Here is a 27,940-nt window from a genome sequence, read left to right on the forward strand (position 1 = left end):
TCCCCTTTACCCCGCCCCAGGGAGCGGGTCCGGACCCCCCGGTGCCCCCCCGGCTTCCCCCCCGGCGGGCCGGGGCCGGGGCCGGGGGAAGCCGCCTCCCGGGGCGGCGGGGAGGGGGGGTCTCCGCGGGGCCCTGTCGAGCGCAGCCCCCGGGGCTTTCCCGTCCCCCCCCTGAAGCTTGGGCTGCGCCCGGGTTGCCCTCGGGGCCGGCTTTGAAACGGGCCGTGCCCGCCTCCCCTGGCCGCGCTCCCGGCCCACTCCGCCATCGCTCTCTTTAAAGAACCACTAATTTATCGTGTTTTCCTAATTATGTTTTATTTAGCTACTCATGAGCTATTTCGTGTTCCAGTGTCTAGGGCTATTCCTGCTCTGCTTTCCTTTCTCTCCCTCCCCCTCTTCCCTCGCTTTGATGTCCTTCTGCATACTATACAAACAAGATCAAAAGCTACTTTTACCACCTCCGCCCACCTCACGCAATATTTGTTACGGGAGAAAGTGTGTTTCGGGTGGAAACCCGGCCTTGTTAGGGAGAGCTGCTGCCTAGCTGAAACCTGCGGGGGCGGGGAGGGGGGACACGACACCAAGTACATGAACTTTAAAGTGAGCCCTATTGCCACGTTGTTTAAAGGTCTGATCGTGTCAGGTATAATACTGAAGAAAAATGTTATGTCGGACAAAATGCTTATATTTTCCTGTGGTATTAATGAGAAGGTTGCCCTGGGCTATTTCCCCATCTCAGAGGGCAGCAGATGCGGGGAGTCCTTGGGGAGCAGATCTTTGAAATTTCATCAGCATTCATGGGTGACCTAGCCTTTTCAAGCACAATGATAGACATGATAAATCATCTTTACAACGAATTCTAATTATCCTTTAGATAGCCGGCTTGCCTCTCAAAAAGCAGAAATCTAACACTTTTCCATATTGCTTCCAGATTTCGGTGAGGGTGTCAAAAGTCTTGTGCCATCCTTCTTCCCTGCTGCGGACTGCATTGCATGACATTAGCCCTAAACCTGGGAGTGCGCAGGAGTCAAACTACTCTATTAAGTTACACGCTTGCCTGTATTGAACTCAATTTAATTCCTTTCCTCTCTTACCCAATGAAATTATGTGGCACGGTGTAAGATAGGATTAGAAGTATATCATTATAGCAATTAATACTATAATGCCTCCATGATTAGTGTGCTACATTGAATTTCATGGATTTTTGCTCACTGTTGCCTAGATTTCCCTTGGGTCCTCTAGCCCAAACCATTGTATTCTTAGTAAATTAAATGTGAAATCACAGCAATATACTTAATAAATCCACTATCACCTGTATGGTGTATTAATAAAGGAGTCCAGTGCAACCTGTACAGCATCACCTTGCAGCCTGGGATGCTCACACTGGAAAGGCCTTTTCCCACGAGGAGATGGGAGCTGCCTGCTGTGTCCCTGCTCTCCTCCCCGACCTTCTCTCCGCTTGCAGAGCAGACCCAGGGGAGCTGGCGTGTGGGAGCCCAGCACCGCTCACCCCAATGCAGGGCACAGGGTGTGGGGGGGTGGATTTAGGCTTTTGGCTTGCAGAGGGAATGACTCTCTCCGTGGTTACTTATGGGAGGGAATGCATTGCAATGCAGTAACCCCCCGCCCTGCCTGGGGACTTGGATGAAAACCCCTGGCCCTTGCTGGCTCCCCCCCACCCAGGGAGGTTCAAGCCTCCCCCACCTCCCCTCGGGGAGGGAGGGGGTCTTTAAAGAGGAGCCTGTTTGAAGTGGCCCTGATGGAAATGGGGTTATTTCAGAGGTACAGTAATGGCTGTCTGGTTATCTGCAGCCAGGGCTCTGTGGCGGGGAGATAAGATATTTATTAAGAGACCCGTTTTAATGCTTGGGGATCACTTTCAGAGGGCCCAAGAAAAATGGACTTTATCTAGTCTATTATTATGTACAGTCACCCCGTTGATGTTTTACTTTAGTTTAGACACCATGAATAAAAGCTAATAACTTTCCCTTCAGCTTGTTTATCGGCAAGATACCTGAGGGCAGTGGGGTGGGGAGATATTTGCTTTAATAGGGGTGACTGAAAAGAGACTTTCCAGGATTAGGGGTGAGGCTGGAGTTGCATGGGGACCCTCAGTGCCTGACATTCAGGGCATATTTTAGACCCAGACCTTCCTAGGGTCCTGGCCAAGAGCTGGGGAAGAGGGGCAAACTGTGATGGGGAAGGAAGACCTGGTGGGCTGCAGGTGGCCTGGGGACAGGGAAGAGCTGGGCTCTCCTTGGGGCCAGACCAGTGCCATGCGAGTGCTCAAACTTGGGTTGGGCTGAAGATGTGGGGGATGGGGACAGATGCCTCAGGCCCCCCCCTCGTCTGGCCACGTTTGTCTCTGCCCTTGGATGTTTCCAAGCCTTTTGCCCCAATGCATGGGAAATGACATTTAATGGTTTGGGTTATGGTGATGGGTACTGTTCTACCTCATGCAGAGCAACTGCGCTGAGGGCCTGTGGGGGACACTCTTTACCTGGACAGCTGATGTTCATACCATCATTTTGCTTGAATTGTTTCTCCTTCTGCCCTCCCCTTCATCCTCTTCTTCCCACCCCATTGGTAATGTGGTACCTCCCAAGCACGGGGATCTTCTGGGGCAGGGGAATGTCCCACCTGTGCAGGGGAAGGTGGAGGAAGACTTTGAATGCAGAGTGGTGCACAGAGAGGCAGGAGGCTGGGATCGGGTTAGTGGGGGGTGAGAGGATGAGTCTGTGCAAGGTGGCACAGGGGCTGGGTCCCTGCTGACTCCATTCCCAGGTGGGTTCAGGGACCAGCCAACACATTGGCACGTCTCTGGTCTGAGATGTCTACATCAGGAAGGGATGGAATAAGGTGCCAAACAAATAATTGACCCTTTGCTGTAAGCATCTCACCATTCCCTTCCTCCCCTTCTCCATCCCAGCACCTGTGCCTGCCTGTGACACCTGTATTCCACCTCCATCATACAGAGCCACCCATTAACCCACCTCCATCATCTAGCACACAGGGTCACCATTAGCTGGAAGCCCAGAACAGGCAACCTAGTAAATTCAGAGAGAAGAGAAGCTATGGTGTCCTTTTGTGGCCATAGAGATTCTTCTCTTCTCTTCTCTTCTCTTCTCTTCTCTTCTCTTCTCTTCTCTTCTCTTCTCTTCTCTTCTCTTCTCTTCTCTTCTCTTCTCTTCTCTTCTCTTCTCTTCTCTTCTCTTCTCTTCTCTTCTCTTCTCTTCTCTTCTCTTCTCTTCTCTTCTCTTCTCTTCTCTTCTCTTCTCTTCTCTTCTCTTCTCTTCTCTTCTCTTCTCTTCTCTTCTCTTCTCTTCTCTTCTCTTCTCTTCTCTTCTCTTCTCTTCTCTTCTCTTCTCTTCTCTTCTCTTCTCTTCTCTTCTCTTCTCTTCTCTTCTCTTCTCTCCTCTCCTCTCCTCTCCTCTCCTCTCCTCTCCTCTCCTCTCCTCTCCTCTCCTCTCCTCTCCTCTCACTTTTCCTTCCTTCCTTCCTTCCTTCCTTCCTTCCTTCCTTCCTTCCTTCCTTCCTTCCTTCCTTCCTTCCTTCCTTCCTTCCTTCCTTCCTTCCTTCCTTCCTTCCCTCTTCCCCATCTCCATCCCTCCTTTCCTCCTTCCCTCCACCTGCCCCCCATCCCTCCCTGCTCCGCCGCAGCACCCACGGCCATGCAGCTCATCCACGACGTGCCGGCCCCCGGCCGAGGCCAGGCGGCGGGGCAGGACCTCAGCCCTGCCCGGGCCGCGGTTGCGGTGGGGAGAGCGGGGCGGCGGGGGCAGCAGCGCCCGGTGCCCGGGCGGGGCGGCCGGCGCGGAGCCCGCGGGGGGGGGGCGCGGTCCCCCGTGGAGCCCGGCTAAACAGCTTATTCAACTCGCTTTCACTGCAGGCGTTATGAAGCGGGATAATGCTTTTGTCAGAGGGTGAATTATTTGTTTAGCGGGAAAATACACGGGAAGGGATTAACGCTCTGCCCAGAGGCCCCTCCCCCGCTTTGCCGGGGAGCCCGATCCATCCCGCCCGCCCCGACGGCACCGGCCGCGCCCCGGCGGAGCCCCCCGATGCAAGAGCTCTGCCCCGGCCCCCAGGCGGGAACACGCGTGGGGACACGCGTACGTCGGGGGCGGCCGGAGAGGGAGAGCTCCCCTCTCCCCGGGGCGGCCGACGGGGTGCCGTTTCTCGGCCCCTCGATGAGGAGGAGCTCGCTCCCTCTTGCCGTCCTCACCCGCTGCAAATAAAATTAAGCAGGGGAAAAAAGAGGGGGAAGCTTTTCAGAGGAGTGAAAGGCCCGATCCCTTCCGGAAAGTGCTTCACTTCTGCTCCCTCAGGCTTTCCTTTTTTTTTTCCCTTCTCTTTTTGTTTTTTTTTTCCTTCCTCTTTTTTTTGTGCGTGTCTTTTTCCCCTCCTAAACTGACTTCACTGGCAGCTTTTCTCTCCTTGCGCTCACCCCGGAGGAGGAGGAGGAGGAGAAGGAGGAGGGAAAAAAAAACCACCAACCCCCCCAGCAGCCACTAAACCCACCCAGCAGTGGATGGGGGGAGGCGGGAGGCTCGCAGTGCGGGCTCCTGGCCAGCGGGCGGTGGGAGCCCCCTCGCTCGGCGAGCTGATGGCCGGCGGCGGGGGAGCAGGGCGCTGCCGGCCCCGCGCACCCAGCGCAGCGGCGGCCCCGGCCGCGGTGCCGGCGGGGCGCTGAGCGGGGCCCGCACCGCGCTCGCTCGTCAGGCAAGGTGCGCTGGAGGGGGGATAAAACGGGAGGGAGAGCGGCGGGGAGAGGCAGAGAGAGGCAGGGAGGCTGGTGGCTCTGCCCGGCTGCTGGCTACCTCACCCCGGCAGCGCATCCCGGCAGATGGAGGAGTAACTCACCCGCGCCTGGCTTTTTTCTTTTTTTTTTCTTATTTTTTAAGGGGGGGGAGGTGTTTGCTTTTTTTTCTTTTTTTTTTTTTTTTTTTTTTTTTTTTTGTGTGTGTGTGTGTATACAAATACATCGCCTCCGCTCAGGGAGCCGGATATTTCCAACCCCAAACTATGGCTTTTCAAAAATCGCCCGATGCCTCCAACGCCACGAGGAAAAACCCCAGCCTGCTGGAGATAGGAGCCTTGTGCTTGGACTCGGAGATCATCTTCGGCTTCACCAGCCACCTCCTCCGGAGGAAAGCCAAGGTAAGGGGACCTTGCCCCGGCCCCGGGCGGCTGGGGACCGGGAGGGGTCGGGGGGGTCCGGCTGCCTGCCCTGCCCCGGGCCGGCGGACGGGTAGGGGATGGCAAACTTGGCGGGGCGAAGTTGGCGGCGGCCGTGCCGGGGCGGGTTTCAGCACCACGAACAGTCCTGGCGGCTCCGCCGAGCGGCGCGGAGCGGTGCGGAGCGGTGCGGAGCGGTGCGGGGGGACCGCGCTGGCCGGCCCGCTCCCGGGGCGGCCCCCTGGGCACCGCGGCGCCTTGCGTGCCCCCGGCTTCAAATGGGGAGTGGGGGCACCGCGTCCCGGCATTGCCAGGAGGGGTTTTTAACTTACTAAGACAAGGGGGTGGCTCAGCCCAGCAGCGCGGCTCAGCCCCAGCGCCGGGCGGGGAGCACACCCCTTTACCCCCCCCGCCCCGTCCAACTTGGAGCCGAGGGAGGGTTTTGCAGCCGTTATTCGGGCACGTGAAATTTCGGAGCAAGTTCCCGGAGACCTGCAGAGCCCCGAGCAGGCGAGGGAAGGGAGCCGGGGCGCACCGGCCGGGTGCCTGTGTCTGTGCCAGCCCCGCTTCCCCGCCCGCCCCCGAGAGGGGCACAGGGCAGCCCCCGGGCAACAGCCCGCGCTCTCCCCATCTCTCCTCTTCTCCTCCCCATCCAAACTTTTCTCGGGCTCCAGGCGACCGGTCCGGGCGGGCGGGGGCAGCGGCCGCGGTGCCCCGAGGGGCTCTGCCCGCCGTGCGGGGCGCACATGGCCCCAGCCGCCCCGGGGCATGCGCCCATTTCGGGGGGGGGGACGACGACACACGCTTCAGACACGTGCTCGGGAGAATCAGGAAAGTTTAAGCGGCCGAGGAAGGTGCCTCTGGGGAGGTGGATTTTTTTTTTTCCATATATATATTTTTTTTTTCCCGACTCTTTGTGCTCGGCGCTGCTCACATCACCGCAGACCCCACCCCACGGTGCCACCAGCACCCCCCCGCGCGGTGGCGGGGAAGGAGACGAGGAGCCGCCTTTGGCACGGCCAGGGGAAGCCACCGCGCCGCCACCTCCCCCCGCGGGGTGCCGGGTCCGGCGCACGGGGCCGTCCCGGGTGGGAGCGGGGGCTCCCGGCTGCTGCCCCGCGGCGCGCCGCCAGGTGGCGCTCTGGTCACGGGGACGGCGGCGGCGGCGGCCGGGCTGCGCCCCGCGGGGCCGCTCGGCGGGGCCCGGGCACGTCCCGGCGCGGCCCCGGCCCACCGCCGCGGGGGCGACGGGACCGGGCAGCCGGGGGGGGTAATGACAGACAGTGGCGCATATTCCTCTCTCTGGGGGAAAAAAAACCAAAACTAAAAAAAAAAACAACAAACCAGAAAAGTGCTAAATATACGAGCCGGAGCGGCAGCCAAGTAGACAATTAGCTGCGAACGTTAATTTCTCCATCTGTCAGGTCAATTTTCACATGTAGGAAAATCCCATCGCGCCCGCCGGGCGGCTGGGGAGGTGGCCCCGTGGGGGGCTGTGCCCCGCGGCACCGCGCATCTGCCCGCGGAGGGGGCGGCACCGTACCCCCAACCCGCGCAGGGGAGCACCGGCGGCGGAGGGGGGGAGCGCGTCCCTGCCAGGCCCCCGACCCCCGTTTGCAGCTGGCCCGCGCCCACGGCGCCCGCGGCAGGGGCCGACGCCTGCGCGGCCTTCCTGCCTCCGCGCCGCGCAGCGGGACCGGCACCCCCACCCCGGCACTTTTATCCCCCACTCCCGAGGAACTTGGGTGTTTGAGCGTGAAGGAGGCAACCGCGGGAGTGCCCCCGCTTTAGTCACGCCGGTTTGGGACTATCCTGGAGGGTCACTATGAAAAGGCATCTCGCCCCCGCTCCCCAAAACCCCAAACCTAAACCCCATCCCGCCCTGGCCGAGGCTCCCCCGCCCCGCTTACCCCACCCCACCCGCCTCCGCCCAGCCCCTCCTCCCCTGCCCCTCCGAGCACTTTTCCAGCTTTTTTTTTCCGACGTGCTCCCGTGCTCCGGGTCCTTCCCCGTGCCGCCGTGGGGAGCTCACTCCGCCTCCCTCTCCCAACCCAAACTTCACTCCCTTCTCAACATGGGAGGCAACATCACCTAGCTCGGCAGCCCGGACGGCGGGGAACCGGCCAGATCACTGTTGGCACCCCCGGACCCCCGCCCCTCCATGGGCACCGCGGGCCGGCCGCGCCGCCCGCACTAGCGGAGCGGGGCGCGGGACAGGGGCGCATCCCCTGCTACCATGATCGCGGCCGCCGGCAGGAAGGGTCTGGGACCCGAGCCCCGGGCGCCGGGGGTAAGTTGTTGCCGCGCTCCTCCCCGCGTTTGGGCTTCTTTTTTTCCTTCTTCCCCCCCCCCCCTTTTGTTCCCCGCGAGGGGGGTGGGAGCCGCGTTACCTCCGCGATCCGCGGCGCTGAGCTCTGCTCTCTCCGCAGGTGGCGGAGGGGAGCGCGGTGCGGGAGCTCTCCCCGCGGAAGAGGCCGCCGGCCGCCGCCGAGGAGGAGCGCTGCGCCAGCCGCCCGCCGCCCGAGGGAGCGGGGGCCGCCGCGGGGGCCGAGCCGCGGCCGCTGGAGCGGTCGGCGGCCGGGGGCTGGTGCCGGAGCTGCCAGGCCCAGCTGGCCGAGCTGAGGAGGCAGGCGGCACGGCTGGCCGCCGGCGGCTGCCCGCCCAACGCCCCGCCGGTAAGTGCCCGCACGCCGCTCGTACAGCGCCCGGCACCGCCGGGAGGTCGCGGGGAGGGGGGTACGGGGGGTGCGGGGGCCGCGGGAGCCTGGCCCCCAGCCCGGGCGGGTCAGGTGTACATCCCCGCGGATTTGGGAGGAGAGCGTGACGGCAAAGCCGGCGATTTCCAACCCGGGAGGGTTCTTCAAAAGTTCAAGGATTTCCCGTCCCGGGCTTTATCAAAAAGCGAAACTGCGCGGCTGGACGCTCACCCTCTGTTACAGTCACCGGCTGCCAGAAACAGTTAAAAAAACCAACAGCGACTTTGGCAAGAGGAGCGGGAGAGCCGGCGAGAGGCGGTGCGGGCGCCGGCCGGGACGCGCCCTCGGTCGAGCCCGCAGCCGCTCCGAGAGCCGCGGTGCCAGACGAGCTCCCCGTCCCGCTCTGCAGGGGCTGCTCCCCGTCCCGTGCCTCCCAGCCCCGGGGACACCGTTTCGGGGCTGCAGTTGGGCTTTGCAGCGCCTTCATCCCTCCTAGGAGAAGCTGCGGGTAGCTGCCGTTCAGCTCCTCCTTCCGAGGAGCCCATAAAACGCAGCTGAAAAGCACGCACCCGTGTTTGTGGCGCTGGAGGAAAGTTTGAGCGGGATGGTTTTGCTGGGCTTTCGCTCTCTGGGTGCTTGAGTGGACCTCCCTCCCTGGCTGATGGGCTCATTCCTGCCCTCAGTGTCACTGGGCAAGCCGGGGCCGTGTCATTTCCCTGCAGTTTGTGCCTCACGGTGGCCCTTCATATCTGGTAGTGGGTGGAGAAAGTGCGTGAGCACGGCAGAGGTTTCCTTTAATGCATGGGCAGCTTTATTCCTGTGGGTTGTAGTTGCCTGCCCATTTTTTCTTTCCGTGTTTGTTTTCTGTATATCAGAGGTCTTTATTATTGTTGTCCCTTTTCCTTTAGCGGGGGCACGTGAAACAAAACTTTTCAAAGGTGATACAGGTGAAAAAAATACAGACACCTGAAGAGATCCTAAGGATTAGCTGACGGGGCAACACGCAACAGAAGACCCCGAGATTCTGTTCCAGGGCACACAAAACGTGTGTTGGGTTTTTGATAACATTTGGAAGTAACGTATTGTTTTCTAAACAATGCTTATCTGGATGTTTGCAAGAACGGGGGGGAGGGTCTGAAGAGGAAGCCAAACCCTACTGACCTTCATTTTCATTCAAAGAGTTCCTGTATGATCTACAGAATTCCCATTGAATCTAAATATAGTTTTGTTTGGAAGTGCATTGTGGAGCAGTGTCCGAATGCGCAGTGAGGTTTGTATTTTCAGGCTGGATCCAAAGCCCTTTGAAATTCAACAGGAGTCTCTCTATTGACTCGCTAAGTCTGGAGCAGGCTCTTGTTTCGGTGGTGTAAAAGATCACGTATCTTAGCTCATTGAACTCGGGACTTGCTGGACCTTTTGTTTTCTGGATTGCCCCAAACAGTGGGAAGAAGTTTAATTTCCCCTTGTGAAGTGCATGCGATAGGCTGCTTCAGTGAGGAGGGCACAAACCCCTCTTCCCCTTGTTGGGGTGGGCCTCTGCCATAAAGAGCAGCGTCCTACCTGGGAGCGTAAAGAACAGTGTCCTCCTACCTGGGAGCGGATCTCTGTCATGGGAAAAAAAAGCCATCGGTGCAGGAGAGTCAGGGGGCTTGGCCAGGTGTTCAGGTGAGGAGACCTGTGAGCAAAGGCCTGTTTGTGTGGTCTCTTTCCTGCAAGTCTCAGGGGACCTCCTTGATAAGCACTTGATGATGGGTAAATTAATCCCCCTTTTCTGCCGGGTTTCAAAGCATGCCTAGGAACATAATAAAATAGCAGTCATCACAGTGGCAGAACCTCAGCAGGCCTGATCACAGAGTAACAGATACCTGGAGTTTACTTATCGAGTAGCATACAGTAGGGTTAGATGTTTAAAATCTTTAAAAAATACATTTTCTAATGATTGTGAGACCTCTAGCCTAATTGCAAGCTCAAAACCCCCACTAATCCTGGTGTAGCGAGCAGCTCCTCGGGAAGGAAGATGCAATAAACAGTGCTACTTACTGCCTTCTGAGTGTGAAGTAGGTTAGCGGGAGATAACAGGCAGGGGTTTGGCTACTCAGCTGCTGCGAATTGGCCTTGCAGTGGGAATCTGATGCAATATGCTGGCAGGTTGAGCACTGTGTAATGTTTGTGCCAGAAAGGCAGCTTGCTTTTTTTTTTTTTTCCCCCTTCCTTTCTTGTTTAATTATATAACAAGACATCTGAAAAAGCAGCTCCTCTCCGTAAGAGTTTCATGCCCATACAATAAAAGTCCAAAGAGTTTCTTACAAGGTCTTCTAATGCACTGTCAAACTAAGCAACTACTGGAAGAGTAAACACCAGAAGGCTACTGCTTGCAGCATGCTGCTCTCAAAGGATTTACCTCCTTTGCCATAATAATTAAGGGATCTTTCAACACAGATTCAGAAAGATTTCCACACCTGGTTGAAAACCCTTTGGAAAGGTGGGTGGGTGCCTCAGAGATGAAAGAAGGGCTAGTTTCCTGCTGTTGATATCTTTCCTGATGAAAGAGAGAAGGTGTATTCTCATGCGTGGGGCAGCTGACAAGGGATTGAATTCACATTAGAATAAAAAGCCAACCTCCTGTTTGCAGTCTGCAGGGATAACAAATCTAATTGCTTGCGAGGGCTATGATTCATACAGTTTATGTGTTGCTGTCTTTTCAATTAGACGTATTTAAAATATATAAATAATTTAAAGTTTTGGTGCTCAGATGATGTGCATTGATTACAGAATACTGTTAGTTGTTTGTGTCTCTTTAAAGTCCTCCAAATCTGTGGACAGCTGATAAAAAGATACACCTCTGCTTATGTTAAAACTCTTTACAGTTCTCCCAAGTAGGAAATTTACTGCACCCTACACTGTCAATTCCCTTCTTTGTACTGCTGCTGCCTTTACAGTTTGCCACCACAGTGAGGCCTATGTGTGAATCAAAACGTGATTTTCATCAAGCAAGGATGGAAACGAGCAAAGTTTAATCTGAAATTATTCCAGATTAACAATTTGGTGTTGCAGTATCAGCATCAGTTGCTGGGCCATGTACTGAACTAGTGGAGGGGGGCGGGGGGGAAGGTGCCTTGGTTTATCCCTAATTAAAAGTTCTGTATGTGCCTCGCAGGCTGTGTCCCTGGGGAGCTGGTAATGGGATACAGGATCTCCTACCTCCAGGGTTCTGGCTGGAGTCGAGAGCAGGTTGTTGTGCCTGGAAGTTGTTGCTGTTGGCAGCTGTGGGGCAATCCACGGGAAATGGGTTGGTGGTCTCCGTCTCACTCCCAGTTGGCAAATAGCCTTGTCACAAAACCACCACAACAATTACCGCTAATTGGCATCACTGTTGGCAGTTTCACAGGAGAGGCTGAGGAATGAATGGGGATGTAGATTAAATTAGTAATAATAATACTCAGCACCTAAAATCTTCACAGTGCTTCACAAATGCTAATTAATTAATTTGTGTGATGCCCCTGTTCGGCAAACCCAAACGTGCTGTCATTTCTAAAGAGGTGTATGTCAGAGCGAGGTGTGTGTCTCTGAAAGGAAGGGGACAGGCAGGGACTGTCCAACATGAGAGATGTGTTCCTGCAGCTGCGTCGCTGGAAGTAAACTCTGCGCTCCCTCTAGCGCAGGCAAGAGCCTTAAGGATATACAGCTACTGTAAAATGGTTTTAGCTAATCCCTTATGAGCAGAGGAAGAAAGCTCTTTTGGTATGAGGAGCGCACACATTGATACAGCTACATCCACAGAGGGGTATTATACTGGTATACATATTTTGGTTATAGAAGAGTAATAATTGCACCCAGTTATACTGGAATAAAATAATTTTTTATCAGTACTGACAGGAGGCCAAGATCAGATGAAGTTCACTTTGGAAGTGATTAGCATTGACGATTGTGTTTCTCTGAGCCCAGGGATTCAGACACCTCATTTCACCTCTCCCCGTCACCCCTGACCCCCCCAGCCTGAGCAGTTTGTATTGTACCTACTGCCAGGGCGGGCGGGGGTCGGAGGCAGCATTAAGGGGGGCAGAAACACGCATATTGTATGGCAGCTGGAGTTCAGCCAAGTTCTTGCTGTCCTAATTTTTGAGAGCTTCCTGTTTTCCCTGTTTTTTTTCCCTGTTGCATTATTTACACTGCGTGTTACATGAGGCACACCACTGAACAGCTTCCCAGGAGCTTGAGGGACAAAGGAGCGAGTGTGGGCTCTTTATTGCTGGTGGGATGGACAAGGCTTTTTCTCCAATACCTAAAAAAACCTGAGTACTCTCTGTATTCCCAGTTGACCGGGTCAGCTGTGGTTGGGTACAAAGAAGCATGCTGCTATCCCTGGTCTGCAGAGAGTCTTGGTGACCAGGACAGGTCATGCTTTTGGTTGCTAACGAACCATGAATCATTTGAGGGAGCTAAGCAAGTCCTAGCCCGCCGTGTCCTTGGCAGAGCTCTGTGTTACACCGGTTAGAGTTGGAGGAAGCCTGGCTCCTCTGGAAAAAAGGGGAGGATAGCAGTGGCTTTAGACACACAGTTTGCACTGACGTGTCTCAGCTGCGCAGATGCCACGCAGTGCTGCTGGATTGAACTCTCACCACACCTGCTTCTGATCAAAGCGATGGTCTCTGGGTACACCTGTATGTGCTGCTGATTGCATCACCTGAAGGGGCGATGAAGAACAAAGTTTTGGGAAGGGCATGCTCTTTCCTGTGGGTTTCACCTGTATGCTAAGTAACCCCGACATGTTTCCACGAAAAGCAGAACTAAGGAAGGATGGTTTGGTAGAATGGATGCTTTGCTCACCTCCTTTGCTCTCCCTGTCCCTCTGCATAAATCCCAGCTGTTCCCTCCTTGTCCCCGATGACTCGATAAGAGGCAGCACCTTCTCTGCAGCTGCACACATACTGTTTGGCTGACAGTAAGCCAGTACTTGGACATCTGGCTTCTGCCAAACAGTTAATAACAGGTGGGTGCTGCCCAACTTCTCTCACAGCCAGTTTGTGGAAGTTGTAGGAACTTTCTCTGAGCCTGCTACCTCAATTTCAGATCATTTGACAGGTTCAAAAGCTGTTAAGGAGGGCAGGCAGAAAGGAGGATGGAAAGAGGGGTAATGCAGCAGTTCTTGTTGCTTTGGAAAATCGGGCTAAGAGGATGGGCATGGGATTGAGGACTATGGTCTTGATGTGTGAGGGCCAGGTTATTTCCACCCTGACCACTCTGATGGCATGGTATCAGCAGGGCTAGTAGCAAGGAGAGTTCGCGTGATCCCTGACTGCCGACACCTGTCTCCTCACTGTTGTGTGCACTGTTGGGTGCTTCGGGAGCCTGTGCTGCACATGGAGGAGCCTGGGAGAGGGCTCTGTGTCCTTAGTGCTTGCCTGCAGGCTCATGCTTCCCTGAAAGAGCAAGGGTTCGGAGCATGTGGGGACTTCTCTCAACATTTGATGTACACGTGGAATAGGTCTAAGCTTTTAGAAGCAACCCCTGACTTTTTGTGGAGTTTTTCTTCCTATGCCTGTTGTTTTCTATTAACGTGTCAGCCTTTTCTACTGAGTGGCATGGTCACCTGGAATTTGAGAGTCCGGGTGATGGTTTAGGAATCCTGTGCTATCTTGCCTAACTTTGGGGTCCTCTGTTACTGAGGGACTGTTTTTTCTTTTCATGGGAGGCTTTTCTGCAGCTGGGTTGACATGGATAAGGGGAATTGAGTGAGAGAACTGTGTCTTTTACAGATTCCTCTCTAGAGGAATCCAGTTTTCAGGGCTCTTTACAAGCACTAAATGCGCCTTAAAACGTTCTATATTTATTTCAAAAATGCGTAAGTGGAAAAGTAATGTCGTAGTTAATAAATATGAAACTACAGGGCATTTTTTTGAGATGCACATTTAATATTTAATTTTGTGAGAGAGACTCTTGCAGAGACTTGGCTGTGGAGTGCTTCAGGCTATGGGCTCAGATGTGCATCTCAGGTACGTGTGCAGTCTAATAACGGGGTTAGTGACAACACCGTGTCAAACGTGTTGACATGAGCAGTTCCCTTGTTTCAGTCAGTGCAGTGGTCTCCATGCTATACGATAGGCCGCGGAAACTAATTGTAATGAGTTTGCTTTAGACATTTAGAAATTTCAAGCATGCCCTCTTAAAATACAGGTGAGTGGGATTATCTTGCAGTTCAGATGCCGGAGGCAAGAGACCTTCTCGCTGGGGGATCTGAAGTGGGGGGAGCGGGGATTGTGCGATTAGCTCAAGGTACTGCGGTCTCCTGGGTAGCTGACCGTAATTAGTATTGCTCCGTCTCTTTCTGTAGCTAATTCCTTCAGCACCCTGCCCTATTAGGGAAAAGGGAGGAAACGCATAAACCATTTCAAAATCCCAGGGGGTTGAAAAGAGCATCTGCTCCTAACATCTGAGGTTACTTTGAACCTGTTGAAATATGTAGTAGCTGCTTTATTGTTTTTGCCAAGAGTTTCCACCTACAGTGATCCTAACCTCTAACTTGTTAACAGCGAGGTTGTAGGAGGCAGTAGTCATCCTCCTCTTCCCCGGCCCACAGCAGCTGATAGTGCCTGCTGCTCTGGACCTGGCACCACAGAGTATTGGAGTGGCTGAAACCACCAAGAGATTTTTCTTTGCCAAGACCAGAATCGCCCACCATGTACACAGTTGCTGCATGGGTCTCCTGCTGCCCGGGTACCTGGTGATAACTGCACTCTGTGGGTGTGAACTCTTCTTCCCACAGTGAGGATGCTGATGTAGAGAAGAGCCAGTCAGTCCCTGGCTTTTCAGCTGACTGATGAACATTTTGTTATGAAAAGTGAGTGGAGATTTTGCTTCACTTTGGCTAGAGGAGGAGAATCTGTCTGGAAATGTGTGCATGTCTTATGGAAGATTTTTCCATGACGATGCTGTTGCTGTTCTCGAAATTGGATTACCTTCAGGAACTAGATCTATTCAGATATTGCTCACACTGAGTATGGCAGGCAGCTGTCCATTTGGGAGTATTGTATCCTCATTTTTTTTTATTTACTGGAAATCTATGGAATTTAATTTGTCTGGATTTGTCTCCCTGTCCTCTGACTTCAGACCTGCAGCACTGGAATAACTATTGTGTTCAGTGTATCTCCAAATAGAAGGCATCTTCAGGAAGGCAGGAACAAGACTCCCGCATTCTGGAGTCTCTGTCGCTGGCTGTGCTCGTGATCAGGAACAGGCTGATTTCTTTTACAAGTGTCTACTAATTTTGTATAGTCTTTCAGATGAGTGGCTTATGGGACAAAACTTGGGACTTACTTTCATGAGAGGACAATCATGCTTCCTGCTGCCTTTGTTAACAGGAGGAATTGTGGCCCACTGCAGGGATGCAAGACCTGAATTTAATCCCTAGATCTGTCACTGACTCTGTGAATTTGGGCAAGCTGCTTAATATTCATGTGCTTCATTTCTCCTTTAACGAGGAGAGAGAAAATGCTTCCATCTTTGGTCCATTTCCAGTAAAAACTCTTTTTTTTTTTTTTTTTTTTTTTTGTGGTGGTGACTCTCTCTTGCTTGTATGGCATCAAGCATCATCAACTGCTGTTCTTAGTAGAGCTGACTGCTCCTGTAATATGCATAATAAGGAAGAATATATAATAACACAGGGACACAGAAAACAGTGGACTCTGTGACTTGCAGCTGAGCTTTCAGGTTGGGTGTTGGGGAGGGGGTTCTGGGGCTGGGGTCTCTGTAACAGCAGAAACAGCAAAGCAAGCCAGGGACTTCAGAAAAACAACGAAGATAGTAACAGATAGTCCTGAAAATCTGCCAGTTCACCAGGAGAGGAGCGGTGAGGCTGTGAAAAGGGACTGAAGGTGCTGCAGCGTATGTCCAGGCAAAGTGGAGCTTGATTAAGTAGCAGGTATCAAATAAGCTCAGGGAGCATGGATTAGAGCTGTGCCGATGCTATCTAAAAGGGATTTATCTGCATACTGCTCTGTGCGTCCCTGTGATGAAACTAGAAAACTGCCTTGTGGAAATGTGGTGTGGCCTTGTAAATAGGGAACTCTTCAGTGGCTTCAGTCCTTCATACTACTGTTGATGTTTATGCCAAAGTGTGTTACTTATTAGTTTTTCATTAAAGATGTTTTATTTTTAAATGGAAAACAGGAAAATTTTGTAGTGGAAACCCAGAGTAAAGCTTCAAATGATTATTCCAAGCAAGGGGAGTGGTGGGGATATGTCACTTTGCAGGAGTAATGTATTCTTCTCTAGGATAAGTCACAGTGAATGTAAACTTTTGGTGACTTCTTTACTTTGAAGCTGCATGAGCTTTTATGGCGTAGCTGGCAGATATTTATTTTCATGTTGGAGAAAGAATGTTTAACTGGTATAAATATATCCACCTATTTTAGGCAGTATAATGCCATTGTTGCATGTTTGTTTTATCACGAAGAGTCTGACTGTTGTATGCATCAACCTAACGTACAGTGAATCAGCGAAATCTCAGCACTTGCTCACAAAAAAAGGCTTAGGTGCACACAATTATCCTTCTTCCTGCGTCAGGCCTTAAAATCAGTCTTTGATCAGCATTCCTGGAGTTTGGCAGGCTGCTCCAAGTTTCGGCTGGGGCTGGGCTGGCATTACCATATGTCAATACCTGTGCAGAATTGACTGGAATGCTGGACGGCTGTGGGAAAATTATCAATTTTCAGTTAGCTCATAGCAAATCTTCCCCTAACATTGCTGAGGGATTTTACACTGCTTGGTGAATGGGATGGGAAGCCTTCTGTACAAAACTGAAATGTGGTACTTTGCGCCAGGCTGGGCATTGACTGGCTTTCAGCATTAACTGTGAAAGCGAAGAATTAGTCCTAGTTCTCACAGCATTCAAAAGATTATGTTTAAATGTGTTTCCTGTTTTACCACAACATACAATTTGTTACAGCATGGTTTGTGTCGCTGTCAGTGTGTATATATTGATCAGTGCTGATTATACTGTAAATGGGCAGCGTTTGGCTTTGTGTTTTTAGTCATTTGGGAAGTTAGATGTACTCAGTTTGTATTGTGCTCTTTTTTTATTGCCTTGTGTTCTCACTGTCTTGTGTGTTGTAGCATGTATTTACTCCTTTTTGGCATTGTTGGTATTCTCCTGGACCTCAGAGTACAGCAGTCTCCTACAGCTGTGCATGTAGCTTTATCAAGTAAAATTTTTTTGCAGGGGTTTCCTGCTGCTTTTGCATCTTTTGTGGCTTCTGAGCAGGTCAGAGGTTGTGGCTATGCCCAGGGTACATCATGCAGCCCTCAGCAGAGCGGTACTGCTGAGTGTTTTGGAGGAGGTGAGCCTGCTGGGGTGGTTGAGATCAATGGCACTGTGCTGGACCGGTGGCACATGTCTGATTCCCAGCCCAAAACAGGGCAGCAGGAGCTGTTGCCATCCCCAGACCGCGAGCTGTCTCCAGGGACTCTCTGGGATGTGGCAGTCTTAACAGCTGTCAGAAATATGAAGACATGCAAGTGGCTTGTATGATCAAGAAATCTGTCCATCTTTGTTTCAATTGCTTTACTACTTTTGGGTCATCTGTAGAGGCTCTCTGTACTGCTTGGTGTGGAGTGGCGAAAGCATTCAGCTCTTTCCTTGGTAGCTGTTGGGTCTTCTTTGAGTGCCTCTGGGCAAAACATGCCGGTGTTGTGACAGACCCTCTCTTTAACACCAAATTGCCTAGTGTGGAGTGTAAAACCAACTGCTTGTATCTAGTGCCCAACTGCAGCCAGGCTGTAGCGACCAATAGCACAGTTCCCAGGAGGGTTCAGTGGCCAAGAGCCAAACCTTATAAATGTGCTCTGTGCTTCGTCTGTGGAGTGCTTGGTAGACATTGGTGTGGAGATGGCTCCAGAAGCCAAGACCGCTTCCAGGCCTGGGTGACCAGTCACCAGTCCAGACTGGGAGCATCCCACATGGCCTGTTTCATGCAAGTAAATGATTTTCAGCTGCAATAAATAGCAAAAGTTGGACAGATCTGGCCTCTGTTCAGCAAGTGAAGCTTGACTAATGATGCCAGAGCACCTGACGTCCAAATGAGCAAAGGAAGGGTAGGGACATAATTGAGTGAGCTAATCCCTGGCAGCCAGGGCAAGGAGGATTTTACTTCCCATGTGGTGAGTGTGCTTAGGACAAGTGTAAAGAGCATGCCAACCTCTGCCAGTGTTGGACTGTGTGTTGCGTTGAAAGACCAGCACAGTTGTGTTAGTGTTTTGGCCTGGATTTAGTAAAAGTGATTGCTGAGCATTTGAAAAAGGGATGTTTGGCTGCCTTGGGTATTACTTGAGAAACGTTAACCATGTTGTGATAGCGCATCTGTTTTGTGTTGAACATGCGTACATGTGTGTGTTTGTATAGGGACCTGGCTGCTCCACTTGTGAGAACAAGTGCTCCAGTAACAGAGAGGAAATGGAGTTCAATTTTTGATGAAAATGTCACATAATCCCCACGTGCATGCCCAAACGCTGGGTGCGTTGTGAGGAAGAGAGGTGTTCCCACACCACTGCCCGGCCGTGGGCCATCTGCTCCCAAGGAAACAGTCATTAGTGATGAGAAACAAATTTGCTCTACAAAATTTGAAGGATGAAGGTGAGGCACAAGTGTCTTTCCCACTGTCATTTCTGGGAAATGCTGGTGCTCCTTTTCTGGTAGGTGGGCAGAAGATGGAAGGAACGGTTTGTCCCAAATACCACTTTTAGAAGAAGTGCCTTAGCCTTAATGTGAACTACAGGTGCTGCAGAGCTTCTGCAAGCTATCTTGAAAACTGTGCTGTGGGTGAAATACAGGCCACGATTTGGCCTGTAACTATTTTGCCTGTAGCTTGTAATTAAATATAAAGTTAAATCCAGAATCTCCAGTTAAAATGTTCAGGTGTTAGTGTAGCTTGTATAACTGTGAATGCAGAAGTGAGCTGTTTTGCTGTCTTTCTCTGAAGATTTTGTTGCAAAGAAAGGCAAGTACATTTGACATTCCTCCAACAAGCTCGCACAAGGGTAATTTTGTGTGGATGATTGAGTGGCATGGAAACACTTTAAGATGTTGTCCTTTTGTGGGTTTTGTAAAGAGGAGATACAGTTGAAGTAATTTATAATATGCAGAGTCTCACCTGTCTGCTGAGAGAGCTTCTTTCAGCAATTACCTGTAAGAATAAAGTAAAAAGCATTTGTTATTGATATTCACATTTCACATATTAAGAAATATTTCTTCTGATATTGTTAATTTTTTATTTGTAGGCTCCAAAGGAGTGTAGAGTAAGACAAATGTGGTTGAGGAAGAAAAATACATGAGTTAATGTATTAAGTTTACATATTTTTCATTTGATGGATTTATGGTTTTTAATTACACCTTCATGTCTTGCATTGGGATCCCTGGGGGCCCTTTCTGAAATTCGTGCTTATACTCTTATAAATATGAGATGCTTTAACCTGCCACCTTGTGCAGTCTTACTGCTGCTTGACTGACCTCTGGTAAAGTTATTTTTTATTTGAGTTTAAAATTTGAGACCTCCACAAAGAACTAAATGATTAGAAAAATATTTGTGTGATTTAGAGAATTTCTCAGCATGCCATTGTTGTACCTGTGAAAATCAGGTGGTGAATGGGTTTCTCTGATGTTTGCATGGAAGGGTGGACTTTGTGCTCAGCATTTGCCAGTTTGATCATGAGTAGTAGCACCCTGGCTTCAGCTTATGGCCTTACTGGCTCCCAGTGGGGTGTTTGGCAGTGGAAAGTAGTCGTGTCTTTGGTCATAACCCTTTGGGGAGCCGTGACTGGGTTTAGGGAAGAGTATTTTCAGCAATATGTTGTCCTGAATCTGGCTGTACATCTCTTTACTTCTGTCTTCAGTTACATACGGCACTGGATTTTCATTTCATAACAGTTTACATCGTGGTTCTTTTATTGATAGCGGAATTGAAAACCTGTGTTAACAGGTGGAAAATGAAACCTGTTGACGCTGTGTAGTGTCAGTTGATTTACACCGGTGAAATGAAGAGGAAGCCAGACTGCAGAACTGGGTCAATGTATTCCAAATCTGTCTCTCTGTGTAGGTATCATTACCTCTGTCTGCTTTTTTCCAGCACATCCTCTTCATTTTTCTGTTCAGTGGGAACATAATTACCTGTGTATGTGTGCGTGTGTGTAAATAGTGCCAGGATCTGTTTGGTATAATTAAGACATAGCTTATCCAAGAGGCAAACAACCCAGGCGGATAATATTCAGACTTTCCAAAAGAAATTTGCCTTGGGACTGACACTGAGCGTGAACAGTCAGCCACAGCTTGAGCCCCTCTTCTCAGATTTGTGCTGTATACCCTTTTATTATTCTGGTCATGGCTGCTCCTAAGCACACGCAGCTCAAGAGCAAAATAGCTCTGATTTGTGCTGTAAGAATTTAGTTGGGTTTCAGCTTCTTATTGCCAAGTCTTTTGATGACATGAAAGATATGTTATACACAGGGCTGGCTTTTCTGACCCACGCTGAGTTCTTCCCTGCACTTTTTATTGCTGTGGGAGGGCTTGACTCTTGTAGGATTGGGTGGAATGAAAAGCGTAGAGTAGATAGCTAAAGAACTGCAATGCAGAATAAACACTTGACCCTGGGAAGTGAACACGAGTGAGCACACAAAGGCATTGCTCTCTGAGGTGATGCATTGGAAGATCTCTGCTTTTCTGGGTTTTCTTTTTGTAGTTTCCATTTTTAACTTCTCTTGCTAGTCCATCTTCTTGCCACTGGAGCAACAGCCCCGTCTGCCAGTGTTGGAAAGTAGTCCAGGGCATCCCCTCCTTCCTAAAGGCTGTAATTCTGCTTTCTTTGGAAGCGGTGAAAGGTCTGGTACAGAAGGTCATCTCACTAAGCATAATGGTACAGAAGCGGTTCACCTGCATCTCAAGGAGTGAGCTGAAAAATGTCTATGATTTTTCAAAAAGAAAAAAATGTAGATCCACTGTGTGAAAACTCTGCTTCTTTCTGAACCTCTACAGGATTCCTTAAGTCTGTGCAAGAGCAGAGAGTTAAGGTAATCCTGATCTTGCGGAGGAGTTAGTTAACCCAGGAGTCTTGTAGTACAGTACAACACAGGAGTGACATCAGTGAGAGATTAGAATATCTTTGTTATCTTCAAAGACTGTTTACTTAATGGTTGGGGATTTGCTGTGTTTGTAGGTAGAGGTAGGGAATGTCCTCAGGCAGGCAGGAGCTGATAGCATTAAACAGAGCAGTAGTGTTTCTCCTCAAGCATCCTTACATTGCTTGTGTGCTTCTCCCAGCCTGCTGGCTGCCTCTGCTTTTGTGTACACCACTGGTATGGAGGTCTTTAAGAGATTGCCAACGTAATTTTGGATGCTAAGCACTGAACCCAAGCAGTATCCTTGTAGCTTTTGGGTTATTTCTTCTAAGTCCTGTGGACTTTGGCTCTATATAGGGTAATTATATGGACAGTCTGTAGCCTATGGCTTGTTTTTTCATTGTTCGCCTATAATTTTGTTCCAAATTCCTGTTAATTTTCAGGGGAGATGTGCTTGCAGGGTAGCTTCAAATGAAAGCATACCCTGAGTTAGCATGTCTGTCTGTGGAATGGAGGGGAAGGAAGGGAGAAGGGAGCAAGGCGTGCTGCTTTTTAATGCTGGGCTATCAGCAGCATGTCCTGCGGTGCAGTGCGATGGGTATGGGGTGCGTGTCGCCGTGCGGCACTGGCTCTGCTGGGAAGCACATTCTGTCAGGGGAACGGGTCCTTCTGATAAATGTCCCCATCTGACACCCAAATGGTATAACAACCTGAGGAATCAACTTCTACGAATCCTGGGGCAGTATCGCTTGTATTTTTCTTACGTATATACATCTATAAGTTTTCTTTAACATATTGTTTAGAGGTATTTTAAAATCTCAGAGTTGAGCAGTGTTACCTGCCCTTGGATATTTCAGCTATCGCTTGTAATCACATGGAAGACCACATGTAGTTGGTTTGGGTTTTTGGAGGATTCTTGTGCAGGACTTGGATCTTTTCTGCAGAGTTCCTTTTGACAGCAGTGAAGGACAACTTGATTTGCAGCTTGCTGTGTAAAAGCTGCTATAAACTTAATTTGGAGCCCACTGGGATGCGGGTCCCGCATACAAGTGTTTAGCTCTTCCATTTTTCTCATGAAAACATTCCTGTAACAGTGGGCTTTAAAGCCAATTAGTGCCTCATGGGCTTTTTTTTTTTTTAAAGACAAAGCAGAGATGCAGTGTTCCAGGCAGATACATTTTTGTTCCCAGCTGTTTTGAATGCTCATTTGATGTTAAGTCTTTGTTCAATCCAGTCCTATGTCATTAATGACTCTGGAGTAAGTAGGTTTGCAGAGCTGGAGGAAATCCTGTTTTATACGTTCCTATTCTAGGAGAGCCTCAGAAAGACTAACAATAATGCTGCTTGGTGAGGTAATGGGTAAACATAGTAAGAAATAAAAACGTGCTTACTCCTTACTGAAGCAGAAAAATAGCTTATGAAGCATAATGTTGTCTTTGATACGTGTAGATAATCTGACCTGCTTCAGTCTGTGGATTAAGGCATTAGCTGGGGCAGCCGAAACGGCTTCTCATAAAGAACCTGTCCCTCTGGTTGTAAAGGAGTTGTCAGCAAATGCTAACAAGAGTTAAAAAGAAGTAGGAGCCCAGTCATAACCGAGCAAAGTCACTTGAAAGGCTTGCCTTGACTTCAGCGGTCAGTTAATTCCCACCTGAGGTGGAGGGTTGCGTTGCGCAGCAGCTCAGTGTTATCACAAGTCCAATGTGGGCGCTGGTTCCAGTCAAGGGTGTGGGTGGTGCACAGCAAAGCTCTGGTGAAGCCTTGGGTTTTTACCTCTCCTCTTCATGGTCCTTTCAAGATGCTGTGGGAAAGAGAAAATGGGGACATCTCCCAGCTTTTCTTTCCCTTTGCTGAATGACTGAAGTCCAGTAGAAGAGATGTATTTGTTTTCAAGAAGGACCAGTGTTCTTGTAGGAGGTCTAATTTCTTTATGAAGTTCTTGAGGAAGTCAAGGCTGGACTTAAAGCTTTTGATCTTGGTCAGTAGATGGACAGCAGGTAGAAAAATAGGATGAAATTCTGGTAGCAGTTTTGGGAAACTGTTGACCTTTTTTTTTTTTTTTTTGAGAGGAAAATGTGAAATTCTCTAATTTTGCCATTAGCCAGCTTCCACAGGAGCATGTGTGAAACATCTCAACTCCAGCCTCCTCGCACTGTCTGTGCTACAGGCTTCCCTAGGGACTTAGGGCAAGTCAGCTAGCATTACATTTTTAGATATACTTAGCGCATTTAGCATATGCATTTTACTCAGCATGCAATTACAGACTAGTGAGTTGCATGCATATATACCAGAGCCCTTGTGTTGGTGTTCCTTATATATGCACCAGTTTTTATATCCATTAATCTGGTGCGTATACTTCAACTGTATTTCTAATCTCTCTTTATCTTCATGTTTTTGACTGTGAAACAGTTGTGATCCCTTTTCTTTGAGTAAGTAGGCAGAGTCACATTTGTGACATAATTTAAGACCACGTAGAAGATATAAACTTTTTTAAGTGCTTGTGATTTATCTTGTTTTGCTTTATTTGACTCCTTAAATGTCAGCCACTCTGAACAGTTCCTCGGATTTTCCTCTCTTATTTGGGAAGTGTCAGCTGACGAGAAGGCAGCTGGTGTTCTGAAAGCATCATTCCCTTAAGAATTTGGTGTGTGATGTGTTTAGCTGGAGAGAAAGCCCAGTGACAGTTGCCCTTTTGGTTTTTTTCTTTTTCGCCTAAAAGTTGCCATCTTGCCCTGTTGGTTTAATGGCAAAAGAACACTGCAGCACGTTTAGCTGTGCAATGCCTTTCAGGTAGTGATACTTGAGGAATGAGAGGGATCCTGTGTGCATAATTGGCTGGCATTTGGTTGACCTAAGCTGACGGGTCTATACATAGTCCTGATCCCTGCCCGCCAAAAGAGCATCTGATGCAGACAGCTGTTGGGTGTGTGACCCCTTTCGGTGCATGGGACGTGCATGGGCATGTGCCTTCCTACCTCTTCGGTGGGTGCGGCAATGTCCAACGCTTTCTGCTCTCCTTCTGTGCTTTTAGAGAGGACAGCCCCGCCAGGAGACCTTGTCCTAGGTGGAGGCAGCTGTTGGACCCTGGTGGCAGGAGGGAGCTGGGATACCTGTGCTTATCTTCTGTAGAGGAGCAGATGGTCATGTCTCTGTTATGCAAACAGTGCTTCTTGGTGGAGTATTTAGGGCAAGGGAGTGAAGGGGTAAATATGCATTGGGCATCACAAGCTTGTAATTGCCTGGTGGAAAGTGCAAACTTCTTGTGCTTGAAACATCTCCCTCTCCCAGACCCCAGTAACTGTGTTATTAGCTCCAAGATGTAGGAGGGAGGGAAATTATCCATTAACAGCTGCTTTCCAGAAACACTTGAGATCAGAGTCTAATGAGTATGTATCACCTCTAGTGTATCTTGCTTGTTTCAGATTATGTTGTGATGGCAGTCCTGATCATTATCTCACATTAATTTTCTAGAGCATGATGTATGTGGACACACCTACTGTGCTCAGAGATTTCACTGCAAGATTAGAGACATGTTTAGGAAATTAGTAATGAGAGAAAAACGTGTAATTAAAAATGATATCAGTTTGGAAGCTCCTCCATCTTCAGCCAGCTTGCTGGAAGAGAAGGGAGTCTTACACAATGCTTAGTGGTGGGAAAATGCATTTGGCTTTCTCCATTTTAAACAGGAAGGAACTATTTAAATGACAGACTTACAATAGTGATCAGGGCATTTACTTGGGAACGTTGGATCACATATTGTAGCTGCATAATGTCGAGGTAACTCAGACTGTATAAAGTTAAGACAGATCTCATATTTGTTTTCTTTTAATGATGCCTTCAGACATTTTTTTTTCCCCTTATTTGGACACTTTAGAATGTAATTGGGTCCTTGTGCTGAAAATAGCGTCCATATTTTGAGGTAGTCAGATTTACATATGCTGAATATTGGCCATAACGTTATGAGGTTGCACACTTAACAATTTATTTGTTTCCCGAGATATGCAATTTTATGTGAAATGTCTTAAATTCAGAGCCTGCAACAGAATTTAGCTCTACATCCCCAATGACCATTATAAAATTGCCATATGCCTAAGAATGTGCTCAGCACAACTGTGACTGTTCAGACTGTGAATTTCCTCTCATTTTATGATGGGATCCTTTGTTCAGAATAAAATTATTCTTCAGCAATAGGAGAAACACCATTTGGTTGTATATGGTTCATTATAAAATGTGGTAACTTTTAAGCATTTCAAGCAGTACACATGCTTTATTTGAGTTTTTATGCCATTTTTCATGAATGGTTAACAGTACCTTGTTGTCATTTTTGTCATGATATGTCCATAAACTCAATTATCTTTCTCTTTGGTCCAACTTACATACACACAGAAAACCTAAGCAGATGTCAGAGCAATAACCAGGTGTACATTGTAGTACTTTGCAAAGTTTTAATTGCTGCAGGGATGTTTCCTAGTTAATGGATCTGTTTATTAAGTGCTTCTATCTGTTGTGTCTTGTTCAGGAGTGTACCTTACATACGGTATTTTCAGGCTGAGTCTGGCTATTTTATCTAGCGACAACCTCAGAATAACCTTGCAGAGGGATGTGCTTTTTCAGTTACGATGTCCATAGTGTAGTTAGCAAAACTGCTGAATTGCTTGTTGTGTAGAGTACTGTGTAAATTGTGATTTTTGGTAAAATCATTAAATGCTTTAAAATTGCAAGTTTGACACAGGGTGGCCTAGACCCAGTTGTGCCTATGGATGTGACCAGTGTGTAAATACTTACCCTTATTGCCTCTGTAAGCACTCTGGGTTATGGGCAAGCATGGGCCATGAAAAATGGTCAGAGGGCTGGAGCACCTCTCCAATGAAGAAAGGCTGAGAGAGTTGGGGTTGTTTGGCCTGGAGAAGAGAAGGCTCTGGGGAGACCTTATTGTGGCCTTTCAACACTTAAAGGGGGCTTATAAGAAAGATGGAGAGAGACTTTTTACCAAGGCCTGTAGTGATAGGACGAGGGGTAACGGTTTTAAACTAAGAGAGGGTAGATTTAGATAGGATATAAAGAAGAAATTCTTTACTGTGAGAATGGTGAGACACTGGAACAGGTTGCCCAGAGAAGTTGTGGATGCGCCATCCCTGGAAGTGTTCAAGGTCAGGCTGGATGGGGCTTTGAGCAAGCTGATCTAGTTGAAGATGTCCTTGCTTATTGCAGGGGGGTTGGAACTAGATAATGTTTAAAGGTCCCTTCCAACACAAACCATTCTATGATCTTTGGGTGGCTGCTGATGGTGGCTGTTGCGTGTTCATCTGTGAGAGATGATGGCTGTTGTCATTTGGGAGGAGGGACAACGGGTGAGAAGGGTATGGCCAAAATGACTTGCCAAAGACCAGCAGTTCGCAGTGGTGCTTGGAGAGGGGAGCCGTTAGTTTGGTGGCCAAGGGACTCCTCGTGTCTGGGAGCTGGAGGTCAGCTGGAGGAGAGTGTGGCCAGCTCCCTAGTGTTCCCTGTTATGCTCACCTATGGAGGACCAGCCTTCCTGGAGAGGTGTGAGGGGAGGCGCAGTCTCTCTTGGCAGCCACTTTGGGGTCTGCACTGCTGTGCGTGGAATGAGGAGATGTGGACGCGGTCTGAGGATGTCTCCAGTTGCCCTGTGCTTACTGCCCAGAAGCAACTGCATGGGCAAGAAAAGAAGACCCTTGTTTCATGACCCTGTGCAATACTGCATATTTGTACCCAGACCAGGCCATGGAGCCAGGACTGGGTCTTTTATGAGCGATATTATGTGTTGATGGAACAAAGAGAGAGAAAGTCTTTTCCCAGGAATTAAATAATTGCTTCCTTGATTAAAGGACCCAACATCTGGCTCTTGTGTTCCATGTACTTTGTCATGTAGATGTAACTGTTTGCTTTGTTCCTGGCAGTAATGTTAATTTATTAGTGTATGAAGCTGTTTTCCAGGTCAGTGAAAAACTGTATATACATCTTTATTACATGTACTTGATTGTCTTTAACTCTTTATAAGATATAATTAGCGTCCAGTAATCATATTGCAGTGCTGTTTCTGTGATTACGCTGGTAGTTAGCGTGCGGTGCAATTCTGGTTTTATAGACTGGAGCTAATGTTAGCTTGATTAAAATAAAGGATAAACATTGGCCTGTGTTGTTGGCCAGTTAATTTTCTCACCTTTCTGCTGCCCACTTTCATTGCCTCCTGCAGTTCTGAGATGTGACTGCCTGCCACCGAGTGGCTTCTGATTAAAAAGCCATGATTTTTTAATACGTGGTGCTTCAGGTTGAAGTGGAGCCGCTTTCGGTAACGGTGTCTGCGATGGGAGGGAAGAAGTGGATTGCAGCAGGGTCTTCAAGGACAGTGACTTGGCGGAGCACTAGTGCCTAGAAATGTTATGATCCTATTGTAATGAATAGCTGCTAGTTCCTGTTGTTGTTTCTGTTTTGATTGAGTGCCCAGCTGGTGTATGGTGGAGGTAGGATGTTAGGGCAGGGAAAGGAAGTAACTGTCAAAAGTGCATCTCCCTTAGGAAAGCAAGAATGTGGAGGCATGGTAGAATGGGGGCTTAAATAACACTTATTTTTCCTTGGTTTTCATAGTGCACTGACTGTATGCAATTTTCCACGCGCTGGGTAATGGAAAGTTGGCCCCAGAGGAAGTCACTTTGTAAGTCAAGTTTGGGATTATAAAATCAATCACTGTTGGGTCACTAATTGGTGTGGAAGATGGGAATTTCCTATACGGTATGATAAGTTCATTGGTTTTCTGGCAGCATGTGCACAGTGAGCTGTTTAGCCAACGATATTCTTTCCTGGTTCTGTTGTTAACTCAGGAAAAGCATCAGGTCATTTATAGCTACACCCAAATTGCTGGTTTGTTTCCGAGTAGTAAGGGGAGGGTGGGAGGAGTTTGATGTCATGTAGAATCTACATGTGTTTTATGAAGTTTGTTTTCA

The 27,940-nt window shown here is 49.4% G+C and overlaps 1 protein-coding gene across 1 annotated transcript in view; it reads left to right on the plus strand.

Moving 5' to 3' along the window:
• The first annotated feature begins 7,182 nt into the window (after positions 1-7,182).
• The window catches only part of KIF26A (kinesin family member 26A), a 101,959-nt gene continuing 81,201 nt past the window's right edge, over positions 7,183-27,940 (plus strand). The window contains exons 1-2 of the mRNA XM_087747864.1: positions 7,183-7,468; positions 7,608-7,853. Of these exons, the coding sequence (XP_087603990.1) occupies positions 7,415-7,468; positions 7,608-7,853 (300 nt within the window). The 5' untranslated portion in view covers positions 7,183-7,414. The remainder of the gene's footprint in view (positions 7,469-7,607; positions 7,854-27,940) is intronic.

The sequence above is a fragment of the Nipponia nippon genome, unplaced genomic scaffold (assembly GCF_047370975.1).
Source record: "Nipponia nippon isolate SJK-2023a ecotype South Korea unplaced genomic scaffold, ASM4737097v1 scaffold_11, whole genome shotgun sequence".
Lineage (NCBI taxonomy): Eukaryota > Metazoa > Chordata > Aves > Pelecaniformes > Threskiornithidae > Nipponia > Nipponia nippon.